The 19,639-nt window shown below is 47.0% G+C and overlaps 2 protein-coding genes across 9 annotated transcripts in view; one reads left to right on the plus strand and one right to left on the minus strand.

Annotated features, from left to right (window-relative positions):
• Positions 1-19,639, minus strand: part of LOC143033424 (uncharacterized) — a 344,834-nt gene that overhangs the window by 287,116 nt on the left and 38,079 nt on the right. For 7 of the 8 annotated variants that reach the window (XM_076198847.1, XM_076198849.1, XM_076198845.1 and 4 more), the window contains exon 2: positions 7,492-7,887. In XM_076198847.1, coding sequence (XP_076054962.1) covers positions 7,492-7,887 — 396 coding nt within the window. Of the gene's footprint in view, positions 1-6,239; positions 6,889-7,491; positions 7,888-19,639 lie in introns of those variants that run through there. The other variant, XM_076198851.1, reaches the window with a different exon arrangement.
• The window catches only part of LOC143033431 (tRNA (guanine-N(7)-)-methyltransferase), a 144,844-nt gene continuing 141,921 nt past the window's right edge, over positions 16,717-19,639 (plus strand). The window contains exon 1 of the mRNA XM_076198863.1: positions 16,717-17,469. The gene's annotated coding sequence lies outside the window, so the exon portion shown is untranslated. The remainder of the gene's footprint in view (positions 17,470-19,639) is intronic.

Consider the following 19,639-nt stretch of genomic DNA (forward strand, 5'->3'; position numbering starts at 1 on the left):
AGAGAAGGGTGAGGAAGTGGCTGTGCGAGGCTGAACTGGAGGAAGGCGGGACGAGCAATGGGGAAGACGGGAGGAACAATAGGAGGGGGAGAGCGGAGAGGGAAGCAGGGAGACAGAAGCGGAAGGATGAAGGGGTGGGGGGGAGGAAGTGATAGTGGAGGGGGGTGAGTAAGGACGAAGGAGAGGGGAAAGACGGGACCGTGGGAGAGGAAGGAGAACGAGGTAGTGCAGAGATGGAGGCCAAGTCTGAGACAATCTAAAGGTGGCGACACACTAGCCTAGCATACTAGTCAAATTCCTTTATCCGACCTTGGTGGGACCTACCCTAAGTCGGATGTAGTACACTAAAATATTAAGGGAAAACAAATAATCTCACTGGTTTGAGATACGTTTACTTATTTACGGTACAATATAAAGCACAACAAAAAAATATAGCAGAGCGGAAGAGAAACCACCACTAAAGGCCAAACGTAAACAAACACTGAAATGCCAGCGAAAATAACAGCCAACATGAGCGCCATGAGGTTGTACTAAACAACCACTCGATGATCGGATGTGTGGACAATATCAACTTTTATCCGATTTTGATAATGCAAGAAAAAAATCGATGTTCAAAGGTTGGATAACAGGTAATTGCTTTTGCTACTTCGTACGAGTAGAAACGATTTTGGTTACAATATTTCAAGACTTCCATAATGTGTCCAACATTCACATTTTAGGTTTAACTTCTCTTAGTTCGTCATTCAGCTTCTCACTATATGACGCAAGAGTAATTTGACATTTGGAAATTTGGAAAACCAAAGATCGTAACCTAAATAGTTTCTATTCAAAGGAAGTAGCAAAAGCAAGTAGCATGCTAGCGAGAAATGCCTGGTGCGTCCCACTTCAAGTTCAAAAGGCGAGGAGGAAAAGGAGCCTAGTGAAGTGTAGGGTAGGGAGGATGGCGGCTGTGCATACGAGGAGCTCGGGAGAGGTCAAGGGAGATGGAACCCTCCGAGGGTGTACGTGACTAAGGACAAGACGGAGGGCGATCGGGTCTGAGGAGAACGATGGAGTTTGGAGAGGCCGAGAACACTGGGGCATAGAGGTCGAACAGGAGAAATTTTCATACGAACTATGCAATTGCTCTGGGGACAAGTGGGCATAGGTGGTGAGGGTGTTAACCTTCTTGGAGAGGACGAGAATGGGTGAGCAGACGCAGAGGCCAGAAGATAAGATTGCAAGAGAAACCGAATCGACACTGCATCAGGAACAAATGGCTGCGATCGACTGGGGCATGCATGGGGACATGTGAAGGAAATAATGGAAGAAACGTGGGATGAAGGACCTTCGCGAAGATGAGACGGGGTGTAGATACATTTGGTGTATTGTCCACGAGTGGGAGGATTGGATTGAAGAACAGAATAGTGCGCCTGGTATGAAAGGGCCTCAGGTCACTAATTATGAAACTGAGTCAGCGGCAACGACATACATTCGGGAGAGGGACTGGCGTGCTGAATGATCGCGGCGCATATTGACATCAGGAGCTATGAGACGCCACTCAGTTTGTTCGGGGGGGGGGGGGTTTACATATGGATTCTTCATTACTCGAGACACGTTCAATGCCGAATGCCCCTCCCCCTGCTGAATCAGTGTTATTCAGAACAATTCCTGCGAGCAGCATCAGTGTAGCGCAAACGTTACTAAGTACCTCATCTACTCACCCACATGCACATTCCCACTTATTTTTATATCGTGCACTTTACATTTTACCTTCATATCTAAGGGCTAGAAGCAAAATGATACAATCCGTCTCCCAGTCAGTTGACAGCCTTCACAGATTCTTGGGTTCTGAAGTCAATATGGCTGCTCCGAGTATTGGTTACAGAGCAGGAGCTCCGGGCAGGTCCCGTCCCAACGTCTCCCTGATTTGTGCGGCAATATGGGCGGACGAGAGTCGAGACTGGGGCGTGCGACCAGGAGCTCCACAACTGCTACATGCTCGAAGGTTTCCTGGCAACCTTTGCAAACGTCCTCTCTGGCTCGGTGCCGCGTAGACATGCAGGAAGAGGTACGACGGCAAGAGTGCCTTGCACCCGTTGATTTTTTCTAAACCTTTTATTTTGAGAGTATTACTTACATCAATCAAACGTTTTACACGTGGAAGCCATGTCCTGTGACAGGTATGATAGAAATGCTGAAAGGTGCGCGTCCGGAAGTGGGAGCGGGAGAAGGGGAAGGATTTATATAACGATTAACGGGGTGGAGTCCGAGGGGTAAGGGGAGGGGAGGGGAGGGGAGGGGAGGGGAGGGGGGCTGGCAAGTGGCGACTACGCAGGTGATAAGAAAGGCTGTGACAAAAGTCGGGCGTGTAAGGCAACTGGGTGAGTGGGTGGGCGGCTGCGTGGGCGAGCTAGAGGTGAATAAATAGCACCGGTGGGCACGTGGGCAACAAGGGCGGGCGAGTGACAGGGACTGGCAAGACGAATGAGTGAGCGTGGGCGCCAGACGGGCGGCCGGGTGGGAGGTTGGGAAGCTGGGTGGCCCGGGAGGAGGACGAACGGAGACGACGGCGAGCAGAGGAGCCGGCACATGGATGACGGAGGACCGGTTACTGGACGGCGAGGGGCTGGCGAAAGGATGAGGAGCAGCCGGCTGTGGATGTTCAAAACCTGCCGGGTGGATAGCGAGACCAGTGCGCGGATGAGAGCCGGCAAACGGACGGACGGACGGACGGTGAGGGGTCAGCGAGTGGATAGTGTTCTGTCGATTGGCAAATGTGTACGAGTATGCGCGCACGTGTGTGTGTGTGTGTGTGTGTGTGTGTGTGTGTGTGTGTGTGAATGTGTGTGTGTGAATGTGTTTATGTGAATGTGTGTTTATGTGAATGTGTATGTGTGTGAGCGAGTGTTTGTGTGTGCGCGCGCGCGCGTGCATACGTACGCGACCGCACTAGCTGGGGAGGTACGAGTGAAATTTATGGAGAGGGCAACAAGAACGTCAAGGGGACTGCGGACGTGGAAGAGACTTAGGGGCATTGAGGAAGAGCAAAGACGTATGAGCGCACGCGCGCGTGTGATTGCGCCTGGCGGGAAGAACGAGTATGCGTGACACTGTTAGCGTTCTAGGGGATGGTACAGAGGGCGAGGTATGGGCGAGTGACTGTAGAATGAAATGACACCCTATTGGGGAGACGGAATGCGTAGAACAGTGGGAAAAGCAGTACGTGAGAGAGGACGCACTCGCGATGGCGGGAACGAATACGCGCGAAGGGGAGCAAGTACGTGGAGAAAGGAGGGCAGAACGAAGGCCTGAAGTGTGTGACGAGGAAATGAACAAGTGTGGGGTTGTGTGGAGTACATGCTTAGATCTAGCAACGGTCGTTTGAACAGCAATGAATACAAAAATGATTGTGTGTGCGCGCGCGCGCGGGGGGGAGGGTACCCCAGAGTATGTGTGATGAATCGGGCGATAAAGACTTAACATACTGAACACAGAGTACTCGGCCGCGACTCTGTCATAGATCGAACGAGTGCGCGCGCGCGCGCGAGGCGTGTTCAAGAGGGTTGTGGATGGATGCAGCGTTTGTGGATAGCAGACTACGTGCAGGTTATGGATCGATCAAGCAGTCTCAGAGTGAGCTTGGTCAACCGCGCCTGCTAATGCGGATGGCACGTACAAAACCTTTACCATGGCGAATATGTGGTGGTTAGTCAGAGTTTGTGACCCACTCACGGGGCGAAAAACCTCCGACAATACTGCAAGTTTTTCACCTCTCCCCTTGGGCAAGAGGGTGAGGATGGGGATGGGTGTAGTGTCTATGTCATAGCATTACACCTCAGCTCCCATGAGGGGTGGGGGGGATAGGGTTATTGTTGATCACGAATCAGATCCAAACCTGGGTGAACAAATACGAGGAAACGGTCTTGTACAAGTGTTGGGCAGCTACCGGTAGGTGCCGCGCATTTACGCATAAAACCATTGAGGAGGCTCATGAGCGCGGCTAGCAGGTGTGTGCTTGAACTATATAAAAGTCTACGTGACCGAAGCCGAAGGATAATGTGCCCTGGGTGTCAGCGGGACGCTGCGCATGCGCCGTCTTCAGAAGACGGGGGTGTATCGGACCCGAGGAAACGGGTGCGTTTGATGGTTTCACGAAGTTGTGTGTATTAGGCTGTTTAATTTTACAAGTTGTTCCTCTGCACTATGCGTATGCGCACGTGCGTGCCGTGGCGCTTCTCAGCGTGGGAAGACGATGCAATGAGAGGCCGGTTTGCCCTTTGACGCAGTCTACCTACCAAGAACCTCACCGTGGCTCTTTGCAAGAGTCACAGTGAGGTCTCAGGGCGCGCGCGCTAACACCCATCCACCCACACACTACTCAGCTAACTTGGTTGCGGGCCACTACGCTCTGGTACAGATTTCACCCCCCACCCCCATCCATTCTCATTCAAACAAGCGTGCTATATAAACACACACACACACGCAATTGTCCTTTTCCGAAATTTCCACAGTTATTTGGTCTCCGAGGTGGTTAAATATGACCGTCATTGCTAGGGAAGGTAAAATAGCATGCCCTTACAGACATCACGTGCCGACCTCGAGATTCGAACCCCATCCCGCTCCCACACGGCCACTACACCGTTTTTACCCTTGCCCACTTCCATTAAAATTCTAAATCCTGTGCACTTCATCATGAAGTTCCTCTACATAATGCCACCCAATCTCAATCTACTTTGTTTAGATGCCCAAAAGACTCATCCCAGGACCAAGGACGGGTGCCCCTAAGTGGTGGTCCTCCAAGACGCTCGTTATAGAAAATAGCCCGTACCTCCACCACATGGAGATTGCTGCGGAATTAGTATTAGGTTTCCTGAGAGTCTGTCAACCACCGTGAGGTGGCGGGTTTCCAGCTCAGTGAAACTTGTGTCACTATGTCATCAGCGCTATCCTCTGAAGAGAACATTCAAACTTCCCTTTCCCTCATCCTTAGTTCCCATACCAATCACAACTTGAACAGTATTTGGAATTTTGTTCACATCATGCACCTCATGACTGTGCCACGAAGTACTCTCACACAGGGCAAGCTGATGTCAGGAGAGCTCCACTGCCTAAGCATCACCTCATCAAGAGTTTGCTGAGCATAGGTTAGTTCACTACTAAGTGTCAAGGGTTAAGAGAGTTTGACGCTGCTCTCTGTACCTTATATCCACCAACACCCTTCGCGGTATTCAGGTGTGTGTGTGTGTGTGTGTGTGTGTGTGTGTGTGTGTGTGTGTGTGTGTGTGTGTGCGCGCGCGCGCGCGTCATGACAACGCATCACGGTCCTTGTATAATTGCATAATAGACCAGTATTCTTCATCGGTCATTCGTGAGCCCCCATTAACCCTCATACCATATAGTCCAACGCATTCTGCAATATAACTTTTTTTCTTTCCTGCTGAACCCTTGGACAGCACTGATATCTCATTGGTAAAGCACAACTCCCGGAGTTCAAATCTCGGGATACAAATGGGTGATAGTTGTAAGACTTCAAACGTGCGTATGTTTGCAACCTGACGTTTTACCGGTGGGTACACACACACACACACACACACACACTCACACAGCTGTACATTACGTCCCTACTACATGCACACCTTTACACACGTATATTCACCAACACCTGCACAGACATTTCCGGGTGAAGGTGAACCATGTCTGCTGCCATGCGAGGGTGTTCTCACCCCCTAAGGTTCCCCACACCACGGCAGGTCCTATACACAGTGTGTTGCAATAAACTTACCCAATTAACTAAACATTATAATTTTTTATTGATAATCTTGAGTTAGCCTTTGCCAAACAAATACATATATATTTAGGTGTAATATATCATTTGTGGTCACGGGAGTACATTCTGAATGTAAATTATTGTACATCATGTACAGGGGCAGTACATTTCCAAAGCGTTATAACAATGTAGCAGCCATGGCAACAGCGTGCAAGAAGCATTGAAAAACATAACCATTAGAGCATCGTCAAAGTCCCCATGGCAACAATGCCACAATCACTACCACAAGACCACATTTGTACATCTGCTGGCAGGGGGGGGGGAGGAAAAAAAAAAAAAAAAAGTAGCAGAGGTTGCGAGCAGTTTACTTGTTTTACAATCGTTAATGATTGACACACCATACTATGCTGGTTTGACGGGTAGAATTCTCTGCACTAGTCTGCTGGTAGCAACCTACAGGCAAGAACCGGACGTTGCAACCGCCACCTACCTTGGACCGAACCGCTGGAGACCTTCCCGCCGTCACCAACCTTCTCCATCCAGTCTGGTAGTCAGTCGCGACAGCAATATCGTTGTTGTATGTATCAGTTCCACAAGGTCAACTCCACAATCACTGAATTCACACTGCTCCGTCGCAGACATTGCTTCCACTTGCATTACATATTCCTTACTGGGTTATTGCGCATTCCTTGGGTGCGCAGTGCAGGGTCATCGCTTTCCAGCCCTCTTGTTTCCACTAAGCACTGTACACACACATTAGGCCATATGCACTCATTTACACTGTAGTTTGTAGCCACTATATGATCACTGGACCTTTCCCACGACCACCACCACCATCACCACCACTGCCATATTAGCAGTGAAATGCCTTTGGCGCGTTAAGCGCCAAGGCATCCCGCGGCGGGTGGCAAGGGACATTGCAGGAACGCAAGATGCAGTGGACCACACACTGCACTACCTCAGGCCGTCGCGTCGCTGACTCTTCGTGTGGGTACATCCATGACTTCCTGTACATCCAAGTGTGGGGGCGTGGCTGGCGCTAAATTCACGTGTACACGAATCAACCAACATGGGGAGCATCACCAAACACTAGCTCACTGCACTACGCCACTTTTCATCACATCATTACCACCACCACCTCCACCACCACCACCACCACCACCCGTGATCTACCGAAGCTGGTGCACATTATCTCCCTGAACCAAGTTACGTACTACTGTTTATTTTCATCTTTCATTTCAGCACGCATTGACTTTTATCACCACTTACATTAACGCTCTTCTCACAATGCAGCAGCATGGTGGGATCAGCCAAGCACAGGGAAACACTTCAGGTGTCGCACGCTTTGGTGGACGGGGATTCATTTATTCATTGTTGGTGAATGTGGACGCAGCCCACGCCACTTGGAATAACAATAATAACAATAATAATAATAATAAAGCATGACAACAGTTCCATGGGGTCGTGCCGACGACTGCCCCAAGAGGAGATATATTGCTACTTCAGCTGCTGCTGCTGCCGCCGCCGTTGCTTCTACTTCCGTTGGAGTTCCGAACAACGACGACATCGACAGGCGAGTAACGCATGCGTCCGATTCTTGCCTTCGCCACGGGACTTATAGTTTACAGATACAAGTCCTCCTAAACTTACCTGATTCCACCTACTTAAAGTGATGAACAACTACTACCGAACATGCGGGAAATACGTCAACAAAGTGAACTGGCACCAGGGCCAAAACTTACCCTTGTGCGGGGAAGCGCGGACTTCTTGCGCCAATCTGGGGTGGCACGGAAGTTTGAGACGGGGGCGGGGGTGGTGGAGGTTGCGGTGAGAAGTGGGGGTCTCGGGGGTCGCGCCCCATGTGGTGGAGGGAAGGGCCAGGCGAGTACTGACCGCCGCCCACCGATGCTACGGACGGCTCGTAATAGTTCGTCTTGAGCACGCGCTCTTCGATACGGTGGTCAGCCTTATGAGCCTTCGTAGACGAACAAATGTCCAAGAAGGCAACGGTGGCACAGGTTCCACCACCGCTGCCCCCACCGCCTCCTCCTGATCCTCCTCCTCCGCCGCCGCCGCCTCCGGACCCATCGTCCTTGCTGCCACCGCCCAGCAACTTGACGCTCTGCACGGGGCCATATCTGCAAAACAAACCACAGGTAATGTAGACAGAAATCAACGGGACCACTCCGGAGTGCCTTCCCCCCGTCACCTGATCGAATGACCAACAGGTCGACATGGGGTCCTTGTTGCCTCGCGGTGGCGGCAGCTGACCTAGGACAACTACCATCATAAAAAGGGGCAAGATCCCCTTACCTCAAATATATAGTATTATGGCCCACTGTAGACACCAAAGAACCAACGCGGGAGGCGTAATTATCCCATTTTTGCCCGATATGAGTTTTAATTTTTTTATTCTGGTTAACACCTGACCTCTTATTTCAGCATGGCTCTCATCGGTTACACAACTGAGTTGATAAAAAACAAGGTTGATAAAAATGACGTTAAATAATGTTTGCAGTTCCTCAATATTGGTCCCACACTAAAACAACACAGGTAAGTTTTCAATGTTTCTTCTCGACAGGTCAAAGAAGTCGAAGGATCGTTGACAGCCGCTCTGAGGGGCAACAGTTATCGTACACACATTTGACTACTGAGAGAGGGAGAGTGGAAAGAGGAAGAGAATGACGGTTATATATAAATATACTGTACGGTGTGCTAATCAAATCGCTCTAATATATACTCTGCAAATTACTATGCTTAATTAGCGGGTCCTCTAGATGCACGAGACTATTTTGGAGGTCCTGGCAAAATCACTGGGATCCAATGAAGATAGGCCGGTGGTCCTGCATTACTTTCAAGGCTGAACACATGGGACCTGAATCTCCCTTGTAAGCCCCCCTCCCACCCACCCTTTGAGTGAAATGCACTTTTTGCCCCCTCTTCGTGTCAATGTGCAACATGAGCTGGAAGGTGGGATTTTTCTGTAGTGTAATACGAGGTATGTAGAAACTTAACACATGGGACCTCCTGGAATGAACGAGACTTCCTCAAATTACATAAATAAAGAGCAGGATATCAGGATGGACGGAAGTAATTACCAGGGTCTGTATTTGTACCTGCAATGTTCTAAATGTATGTAAACGATATTTTGGGAGGAGTGAGCTACATTAATTTGTTTGCAGATGTAAAGATTACGAAGAGAATAGAAGACAGACTGGAGCCTGGTGTGGAAAACAAATACCAATGCTAAGAAGTGCGATATACTGAAAACTAGTACAAAAGACATCTTATTCTTTTCAAAGTAGATGCAAGAACTCCAGTAGGAGTTTACAGTGGGAATAGTGGAAAAACATAGATAAACTTGTACTGACTAGGACAGTTCCATTTCTACGTTACCAATAGACAAATGCATGCACAAACGTGCGCGCGCACACAATGAGGTGACAATGAAACGCTCAGGCTAAAGCATTTTTATTTTAATTAAAATGTCTCGACCACTTTGGCTAACTTCTGTGCCGGGGGGCACTTACTGCTGCCAAAGTCGTTATCTTTGACCCAAGTCCTCGGCTTGTAAGGGAAGGTGAATTGTAGACACCGATAGACAGAGATAGATCCTCGCAACTGCCCCCACGTTCTTCACTTGTGTGTGTGTGTGTGCAAACATATATATACATATATATATATCTATATATAGATATATATATATATATATATATATGATACATTTGTTTGCAGACTGGCGTCAAGTAATCATTCATCACAGTGGCACCCTTCAGTAAGAGGGCAATGTGTGTGTGTGGGGAGGGGCACTGTCGACTTACCATTTCCGTAGCGAAGGGCACGTCTGCCCTTGTCTATTTCCCTACAAGTACTCATTTTCCCCCGCAGCAGCCAATTGTGGAAAATTTCAAATTTATGTCGTCAATAGTCCCACTCTTGCTACATTTATGGATAGGACAACCCATATTCCTGACTTTACCTAGGCTCCCATTTCTAGTCTTTGATCCGCCCTATATGCTGCTGCCCAAGAGCAGGTCCTTAAATGGTACGAGCAGTCACTAGTCTCAAGACATAAAAAGACAAAGTGGCGGAGAATTACCAAACTAACCCGTACTTGTTACCAGGCTTATAAATGTAATTGCCAGAGTTCATCACCACTGCCAAATCATTTCGTTAATATTCTCACCTTTCCTAAGCTCCAGTGACCTCCCCCTCCCCCGATCCCCCCCGATCATCCTGCTTACTCTCAGATAACTTGAGTACCATGACTGTTCTTGATAAAGGCCTACCAAGCGAAACGTGGCATAAATGAAAGCTCTCCTCGGTTGGTGTTCCATTTCATAAACTGTCAATTACATACAAATTGTCAATGTACTCTGGTGTTCTATTATCTGTGTATCCTTGATACATTTTAGTGAACCGCGACAAAACCTGAAGTCTTAAAGTAATAATGATAATAAATAAATAAACAAATAAAACAAAATAAAAACACTTTCCTTCGCAAGAGGCCTTTCAACATTCGACTATGCCCTCCACACGATTATTATAAAAATGAACGACGTAAAATGGACAAACAATATACACATTCAAGTTCTCTTATAAATTTGTTTAAATCTGCCCAATCTAAGTCTTCATTATTTTCCTTTCCTAACATGTTAATGGGCCCTCGACCACCGCGCCGGCCTCCTGCGACAGACTCGAGCAGCCGCGGGTGGTGAATGTGTCTTCTCCACGCTCCAGCCTCACCCTCATCCACTGTACTCCCTGAAATCCACTCCTTGGCGGCGCGAATACGAGTCCGCCCATGCTGCCAACGTAGAACTCACATACATGGTCCCCCTTCCCATCGTCAGCATATTACTCGCTCACATGACTGTCACCACGAGACAATCAATTACAAGCCCGACCCCCATCCCTTCCCACACATTACAAAATGGTATGTACACGTCCATAAATATGGCTCCCTTCAGGCTAATCAATGGAAGCTCTCCTCTCTGTACAAACTGCGACACCACTTACTCAATAGCTCGCCTGAGAATACATCAATACATCTACGACCACCACACCGTGTCCTCGCAGTCCAAGCTACACGCACCTCCTAGTGCCACACCCCTCCACTCCCACCGCCACCAGGGCTCCCGCAAGCAAAAAATCTTAAATTGTTCCCATAAACAAATTTTCCAAGAAAATGTGTAATTGTTCGATGAGCATCTCCCACGTCCATTACAAGTTTCTACGTTATTATGATACATAAAGATAATTCACCATCTCTACCCAGTTTCCTTCCACCACCGGTATCACCGCTACCACAACCAACTGCGTCGTGGAGAAATGTGTGTCCGCCATTCCTGTTCCCGGTGAACGACTGACTCAGCCGCAAACCGAGCAGCTAACATTCAACCCCGTTACAAAGCCACGAACCCCGACACAGCGTCCATCATGCGCTCTTGTCTGTGAGCGCGCGACCGTGCTCCTTTGCTTCTTATACAATGGTGTAAGAACCCGGTAAGAAACCACTCACCATGCCCCTCTCAACTTCCCCCAGCCTCACTTTTGCTACGTTCCATCCCCATGACATGTTACTCTTATGATGCTTTCCATGTGGTGTGTGTGTGTGTGTGTGTGTGTGTGTGTGTGTGTGTGTGTGTGTGTGTGTGTGTGTGAGTGTGATGTCCGGGTTCACGTGAGCAGTATAATAACAAGCCCGAACGAAAATAACTGCGCGTGATGGACAAACCCCTGCGCACTGCTTACAACGAATTTCACCATCACCTTCCGTAACACCAGCCGCTATCACAACTACCAAATGCTATGCCGCATGTTCTCACCACGCACAGGTAATACTTGGCGGCGACGGCTGGGATGAGGGAGATGGCAGGCATCCAGACACAGGCAAGGCCCAGGGGGTGGTTATTGTGAATTGAACGTTATAAACCGATATATATATATATATATATATATATATATATATATATATATTATATATATAGTTAGTAGCACCGCACTAAGTTTCATAACATCACCATGACTATATGAAGAACAGTCACCTTCAGAATCTATGTATGCACGGCGTAGACGCAAACATGTATTCACATGAAGTTTGTTCGGCCAAAGAGTAGCGCGTGGGATGGAGGAAGGAGGCAACAACAGCAGCAGCAGCGCAGCAGCACGCCGGAACGAAGTCTGGACTGCGCCGCGCACAGAATGGAGTGGTGGTGGTGGTGTATAGGCAAGGCCTAGGCAGCCTGGCAGGCTGGCAGGAAGACAGGCAGGATGGCAGGCCAAGCCGTCTCTGCGGCGGCGGCGGTGGTGGTGGCGGAGCCACCTCCTCCTCCTCCTAAGCCACTCCTAACACCACCACCGCGCCAAGCACGTACCCGCCAAGTAATCCATCCCACGCTGACGCACACCAAGTAACATTTCCTTGTACAGAACAAACGCGCCGCTATTAACAGACACCTCCTGTGCATAAGACAACGAGCTTTTGACACCCCTTTGATCCATTGTGACAGCCTTTACTTTTTGTTTCTATAAAAAATGATTGACTGGTCCCGCTGTCTTAGAACCTCTTGGCATAAAACTGTCCGGCGTTAACCAAAAAATCTGCAAAATGGCATCACCACGTCGATGCCTGTTTAACTGCATTCGTTGATGTCACACCAGAAATGTACTATGTGGGTCTACTCTCACTGTTTAGCGGTTATAAAGATGGTCATCATTACGACTTGCGACGAAAATCTAAATGCAAGTCAACTTTTCAGGTTGGTGAAATCTAACATTCTAAGCCCGGTGGAGATCAAACAGTTAATTTGTAGTGTTTTTTCAATTAATCTTCTTCTTTACTGTATGCATTACGCCATTATTTATTACAACATCGACTTTGTCCCCTGGTCAAATTCTTAGATATCAGGGTGGTGGACATGACTGTTGGGGTAATGGTGTCGATGGTGGTAGTGGCGATAGCTGTAGCCTTTCACAAGATTACTGCAAGACGCGTGCCGAAATCCACTGATCCCATCGCTCGGTGAAAACTAATGGCTGCAGGTCACAATAAATTATAAATTACATACGGAAAACAACTGAAGCAAAGATGTTGTGGTAGTGAGCACGATGCTCAATATACGGCCTATGGGGTTGCTGATGCTGGTGAAACTGGATACAACTGGTTCTCGAACTGAGTTGTTCTTTGAACAGATGCATTTTTTTTTCTTTGAGAATCGCTATATTTGGTCGATGAAAAAAAAAATCGACCACCACACGCTTCGTCCAGGTTCCTCAAAATTTGAGGCCGCAAAAACTTGATCTGTGGGTCGTCACGTCATTAACATACACCACGTGCAATACTTTCCAGTACATCACTATCACTGCTCCCAAATAATCGGCTACGACCACCAGTTTCAGAAATGTCACGCGTTGAAGATATGTTGTGAGGTCTGAATAAAGTGTGCAGGATAATGTGGGGTCACTGCATCCGGGCCATTTTTTGTTTATGCATGTATTATCTGAAAAGCATAATGAAGCTACAATCAAATCGAGACGCGACGTAAACACAGTACATATGGAGTTGCAGAAAAACTTTCATTTTGCGGATTTTTTATTGAGCGGATGCCAAGCAGCACATTTGGGACTGAAGGGTGGGGTGGCATAGTGCCAAGGTTGGGAACAGCTGCTGCTGTATATATTAGATCACCGGGGAAGGAATAGCGCTATGTTTAATAGAATTATGCATAATCTAGTTTTGGAACAACAAAATACAATAAATCTTAACTGCCCCAATCATAACCAGGATAGGACCAGAATTCAGTACCTATGCTTCGACAGATTCAGGGAGTCTGGGGGAATACCATGGAAAAATGTACCAGTTTCATTTTACTTTACCAAATCTACATTTTGATTAGTTGCGAATGCCCATCGATAAAAATTATGCAAGTGTATGTATATTATTTCCGGCCAACCCCCATATAGCCTTCACGGCATTTGAGAAGTGTTGTGGCTTTCTGGCAGACTGAACAGGCTACGAAGGTCCTCGATGGTTTGAGGACAAGAAGTCATGTTACGACTGTAGTGCCATGACTAGATCTAGATAGCTGTATTCGAAGGGCACCGCGGAAAGTGGCTGGCGCTCAAGTGGCACAAGAAGAGAGATGGAGGGAGGAAGGAAGGGGAAGAAGTGGCTGCTCACTGGGAGTAAGGAAGAGCGGGAGGGAGGGGCGGTGGGTTAAGGCGAGAGATGTGGCTGCGTTCTACTAGTGGTGGCGGAGGAGTGTGAGAGTTGGTTAGCGAGCCAAGTACGTCACCAGTAGGGAGGGAGAACTAAGGAGGGGGGGTGGGGAGCAAGGAGGGAGAGGCGCGAGGGCACCTGAGCGGCGGCTATGACGACTGCCGTCATGGGTACGTACGTATACGTGGCAACGCAGTACTTCGTTGCCGCTGCAAGCACAACATTGAGGGGGGGGGGGGGCCAATGAAGAAAAGGAGAGGCGAGTATGGGACTTGTTAGGGGAACGGCATTGCGGACCTGGACTAAGGAAAAGAGGTGAAGAGGAAGATGAGGGGGGGGGGGCAACGAGACTAAAATGAGTGTTATTTTACTAGCTTGCTGGGTCCTGATGCGGTGTGTAATATTATATATATATATATATATATATATATATATATATATATATATTAACACAAGGTTACATCAGGAAGGACCAGGGGGCATACAAAAGCTTCAGGACATGGAGAGAGAGAGAGAGAGAGAGAGAATGTGTGTTAGTTGAAAGCTTAATTAATGCTCGTTGGAAGTGTCTGCGATGTATCTGAGGCAAGGGAGGTCGAATTCAAATTGTGTGGTTGGGAAGAAGGAAAGGATCAGTATACGCTTGATAGTGTAGTGTACAAGGTATGTCGCGATGACGCCACATCTGCATTCAAAATATCCTCTCAAATATATTCTTCGATACTTGCACAGACCATATTTTATCGGTAAGGCATCACCTTCATGTACAATAAATATACCACCGTTGATCAGTTAATCCACGAAGAGCGGTGCCTTTGTGGCTTTATTACGTATCTGATCATGGCAACCAAAAAGTTGTGTCTGACCAGCTTCAAATTAATTTCTTTATATAGAATATTGTCTAACGACGACATCAACATCTCTAGCCGTGCATTTTTTTTTCTTTTTATGAAAGTGTCCCTGCGATTTATTTTCCACCCAAAGAAGAATCGCTGAAGTAGGGTTTGTGTGCAGTCTGAAATGACCAAAATGCATACAATGGAGCCAGTCTCCCATTGCATTTCCGCTTACGAGAGCCGCAATCTGACAACCGACTTGTTTTCTATTTCTTTTAGTAGTACACGGTCGAATAGGTTTGAGTAGGAGACTAGACAATTTTAAAATTATTAGTATTAAAATTTTCATCAAACGAAAAAATTCTCAGCATTGGCATCCAAGGTACTCCACGGTACCTCGGGTTACTATTTACTATTGATCCGCAAAACTAATGTGAACACAATGCCCAAAGAGCCATTAAATTCTGGAGTAATTTTTACTCACCACATTCCTCCAGCAAATCTATGTTGGTAAAAATGAACACGTGTTCGGGGGGTGAGTGAGAGACAAAGAAGAGAAAGATAGATGGAGACCTGCAACATTACTAGGCCGAGTGCAGACGAACCAAGTTTTCACCTGGCGTTCGTCCCCTTCAAGGAGTAAACAAGGTCAATAGACTAATACTGACCTGGAATAGACTACGAAGAGATCAAGAGCCTGACGACAATGCTCAAGAGTGTCCAGTCATATTAGGTTTTATTTTTCCACTGTACAATCTCACGCAGCAGGTAATGCGGTGTGTACTGTGTGTGTGTGTGCACGCGCGTTAACATTAGTGATGCACCTTGTTCTGCATAGATTCGGAAAGATTCAGACCATATACTCGAGGCCATAGGTACTCGAAACATGAGTAAGTCACGTGCATGGCCGTTCCGAGGTATGAAGTCATCACGGCAGATCGAAGTGCTGCATTAGGGACTCAAATAACAGGGACTAATGAATAACAGAAAACTAGATACTCAAAACGAAACCAGATATTTTCAATTTTCCCATTTTCGGTAAGCCAACACGTTTAACATTTTACAATTCTTGTATAGGATAAGACCATGTACCCGAATTTGCCTAATATCCAGCAAGTTCTTGCCCAAATAGTGCCGGAAATTATGAGTTCCCGTAGAAATATTGCAGAACTGAGTACATGAATAGTGACTACGGCGTTTCAGTAGGAAGCAAAATAATTTTTGACGTGTAAAGGTTCAAGATTTGCGCTAGACAGATTCATAAGGGAAAATAAATTATGGTTTGAAAAAGGCGGCCACGTATGAGGTACGAGTACGGAAGATGTTCAAATGAGGCTCAATGGATAACCGACAATCTGTTTCTTTTGGTTTGAAGTCAATCTCAATAGAACTTGGGGAACAAGGTCTTCCTGGTTCTTTTACTGTGAACGGCAATTTTCTTTTAGACCAGAAACTATGTAGGACCCATCACACAAACCATAGATTGGAAGTCACCAAATACCCATCTTTATTAGACGTCTCCCTGCCCACAGCGTCCACACCAACCACCCACCGGCATCCGCTTCCCCCGTTAAGTCACATGCGCTGGATACAGCCAGCCTGTTACCATCAATTCCGTGTTACTATTTAATAGTCAATTTCAAGTATTCATCAACGTTTTCCATTCTCGCTTGCAAAACAAACACAGTCTACGTGTAAATAAAAACATTTACAACACATCTCTGACAAGGCCAAGTACGCTTGATTGTGATGCAGACGCCAGGTATCGCTGGCAACACCACTTTGTGGATGGTGTGTATGCCGCCGGTTTAGAGCCCCCGACAACGCGCGTCCCGCTCTCTGATTGGCTGCGCCAGCACCAATGGTAGCACCCCTCTTTACTCCACCAAGATCAGCTTAACAACGCCAGTCGCATGTCCTCGTTCGCCCGTGCCGCAGATTCAGAAGTATATGAAGACTGTGCAAGGTCCTGCAGCACACCCAGACCGTGAAGTGTGATTGCCGCCATTCACTTGCAACAAGCACAAAGTTAATATACAGAAATGTCGTTAGATAAGACCCGCAACGTACTTTTGAATAAAGTATACCTTGTGAATAAGGAGACAAGATCGCGACTTCTGGCAAGATGGTTTTGTTAACAAAGAAGCTGCTGATTAGGGAATCATCCTTAGGTGCCCTGTGGACTGCTAATCGTGCAGACCTGAATAATGACGGTCCGAAATACACTGAAGAAAGCTACCGTGCCAGCTAACACCCCGGAAAATATTGCCAGATGGGTAACGGTACTGCAGCATTTGTGGTTTCCGGAAAACTAATGTGCAAGATGGGATGAAATAAAAATGTAGTGACGGAAGGTACTAATATAGCGGAGCCTACAGCACGGCGTTTTCTTAGAACCACTGTTTGCCGCATATAGGTACACAGAAGCAAGCAGCCCCTCGAAGTGGTAGTGGTGGCGGCAGTGCAAGGGTGGGGACAACAAGGCAAACGGCCGTGGTGGTGGAAGGCGGATATTGAAGGAGGTGGAGGCAGTGGTGATGGCCTTGAAGCCTTCAGGACCACCAAACGGGTCGATACTTAGACCACGACACTCCCCAGCACACTACCACCACCACCAGCACTGCTGCGCTTCTTCCTGCCCTGACGTCGTCGTGTCTTCTAAAGTGAGCTTGGCGCGTCACACCACAACGTCCCATATTTCACCCGATTCACAACTTCCACTACCATTAAGGAGATATAAAATATTCCTAACCACTTGCTAATTATTCGCCGAATAAATAAAACCGCGCTTATTCGTTCTGTGGAATTGGGCCTTCCACCATGTTCACTTCGCAGCTTCCATGAGCTTCACCATTCACACTTTTTTTTTTTTGCGCTGACGTGTCAATTCACCATTACCCGCATGTGACCGCCAAACACCCTTCAGATGACATATCATGCGCCAGTCCAGACCGCACTAACGACGAAATCTCTTCTCGTACCAGTTCGCTTGTACAATGTCTGAATAGCTTTCAAACCTAGACAAGACAGCTGTATCTACCCTCTGTACATCAGCCACTGCTCCAGATGCAGCTATACTTCCCAACACCAACCTTACATCCATATTCTCAGTTGCTGCAGCAGCACGGCGCCCCCTCCTTCACTCCATGCTGCTCCCATCCCTCATACAGCCAGCCAGCCAGCCAGCCAGCCGGCCCTATCTGAACCACCAATGGCCAGCTTTGCCTGGGTGTAGTGACTGCCTACTCACCACCGGCTGCACCAACAGTGATCTCGTTCCTGATTGCTCCTCTCCAGTCTGCATTGATACTGCATGGCATCCAAACTAACAGGTGGAGCGGCAGTCAAACTTGGGAATTGAAAAATACGACGTCCAACCACACTGGAATCTTAATAGAAAAACTTCCGTTATACTTTTTTTCTGAATACCTTCGCTAATTTCATTCAACTGTGGCTTCATGGCGAAAAGATGAAAATCAATCACCGTAAGGTTTGTTGCTATTATCAAAACAGACATTTCGCTAAACTGTCGTTAGTGATCTCAATAAACTATACTAGTAATTCAAGACGTCTTATCTAACGAAATTGTTTAAGCTCCGAATAGTGGCATCCCTATTTCGGCCGGTAAAGCCCAAACAGTCCCGTGAACCAGATGGTTTTCCACTTGAGCATTTTTAATTTGGTAATTATGGCCTGTTCTTTCGTACAGACTGCATCAGAATTAATCCTACGATGCACTTGAGGGGGGGGGGGGTACAAGTTTCATGCTATGGCTACAGCATTATCGTGCCATCCAGTCATGCCCTAGCTGGCTCGCAGTCTTACCTACATCTGAACGTAAAAGTTGCCTTTCCTCTGTCTCCTTAGCTTGGACCAACTCCAAAGTCCCGTCCTGAGGTGCAACCTTGTATTCCACCCACATACATGCCAAAATTCGATCCAATCGAGTTGCATGTCAATACAGGTTGATTTTATACATCTACCCCGAGACCATCAAAATTTGCCCGGATCGATATCAGCATCCACGTCAGTGAATATGGCACGGTTTGAACGTTTATAACTTTCATTCGTCACAGTGCCATTTTTGTAAGTGGATAACAATAAGTAATTTGTATTTTGTATGCCGTAAACCGAGATTCTGGTTCAAAAGGTTCAAGAACGGTACGACTATCGACGAACGGGAAATAAAGCTGCCTCACGTCAACTGCAAGAAATAAATCGTGGTGACTACAATTTGTTTAAAAAAATTCTGTGCGTAGTTTGCCAATAAACACTTTAACAGACATCCTGAGACGGTAACATGACTCGCCTGAGTGGGAGTGCATTTGGCATAAAACTGATTTACTGATCAATTAATCACTTCGTGACGACAGCAATTTTACGGATACTATTCTTGTTCAGACCAACGCCAGATAACTATTCAGTTATGAAAACTAAAATAAATAGTTTTGTGAACAAACCGTAGAAGTTAATCAGCTATACAATGACTCTTCAAGGGTTTCCCACTTTACGGCAGACTACATTTCGAGTAAGCACCCTTCAAGGTAAAATCTGCAGATTACCAACAAAGAATACATGTTGCAAATCATCAACGTTATGGCAGTCTGACTTCCACTGCCCCTGTCACGTTTAGGCTAAGATTTGGATTTCCGTGGAGCTCAGTTTCGAATGAGCAGGATAACGTCGCTCTACAACAGGTTCCATTTTTTTTTGTCCGTGTGCCTAAGCAGTTTCGTGAATGATTGAAATTAGAAATGTTCCCTTCCCCAACCGTCAAAATTTCCAAGTTAATATATATATATATATATATATATATATATATATATATATATA

Source organism: Oratosquilla oratoria, chromosome 15 (genome assembly GCF_046742065.1).
Source record: "Oratosquilla oratoria isolate Oo_2021 chromosome 15, ASM4674206v1, whole genome shotgun sequence".
Classification (NCBI taxonomy): domain Eukaryota; kingdom Metazoa; phylum Arthropoda; class Malacostraca; order Stomatopoda; family Squillidae; genus Oratosquilla; species Oratosquilla oratoria.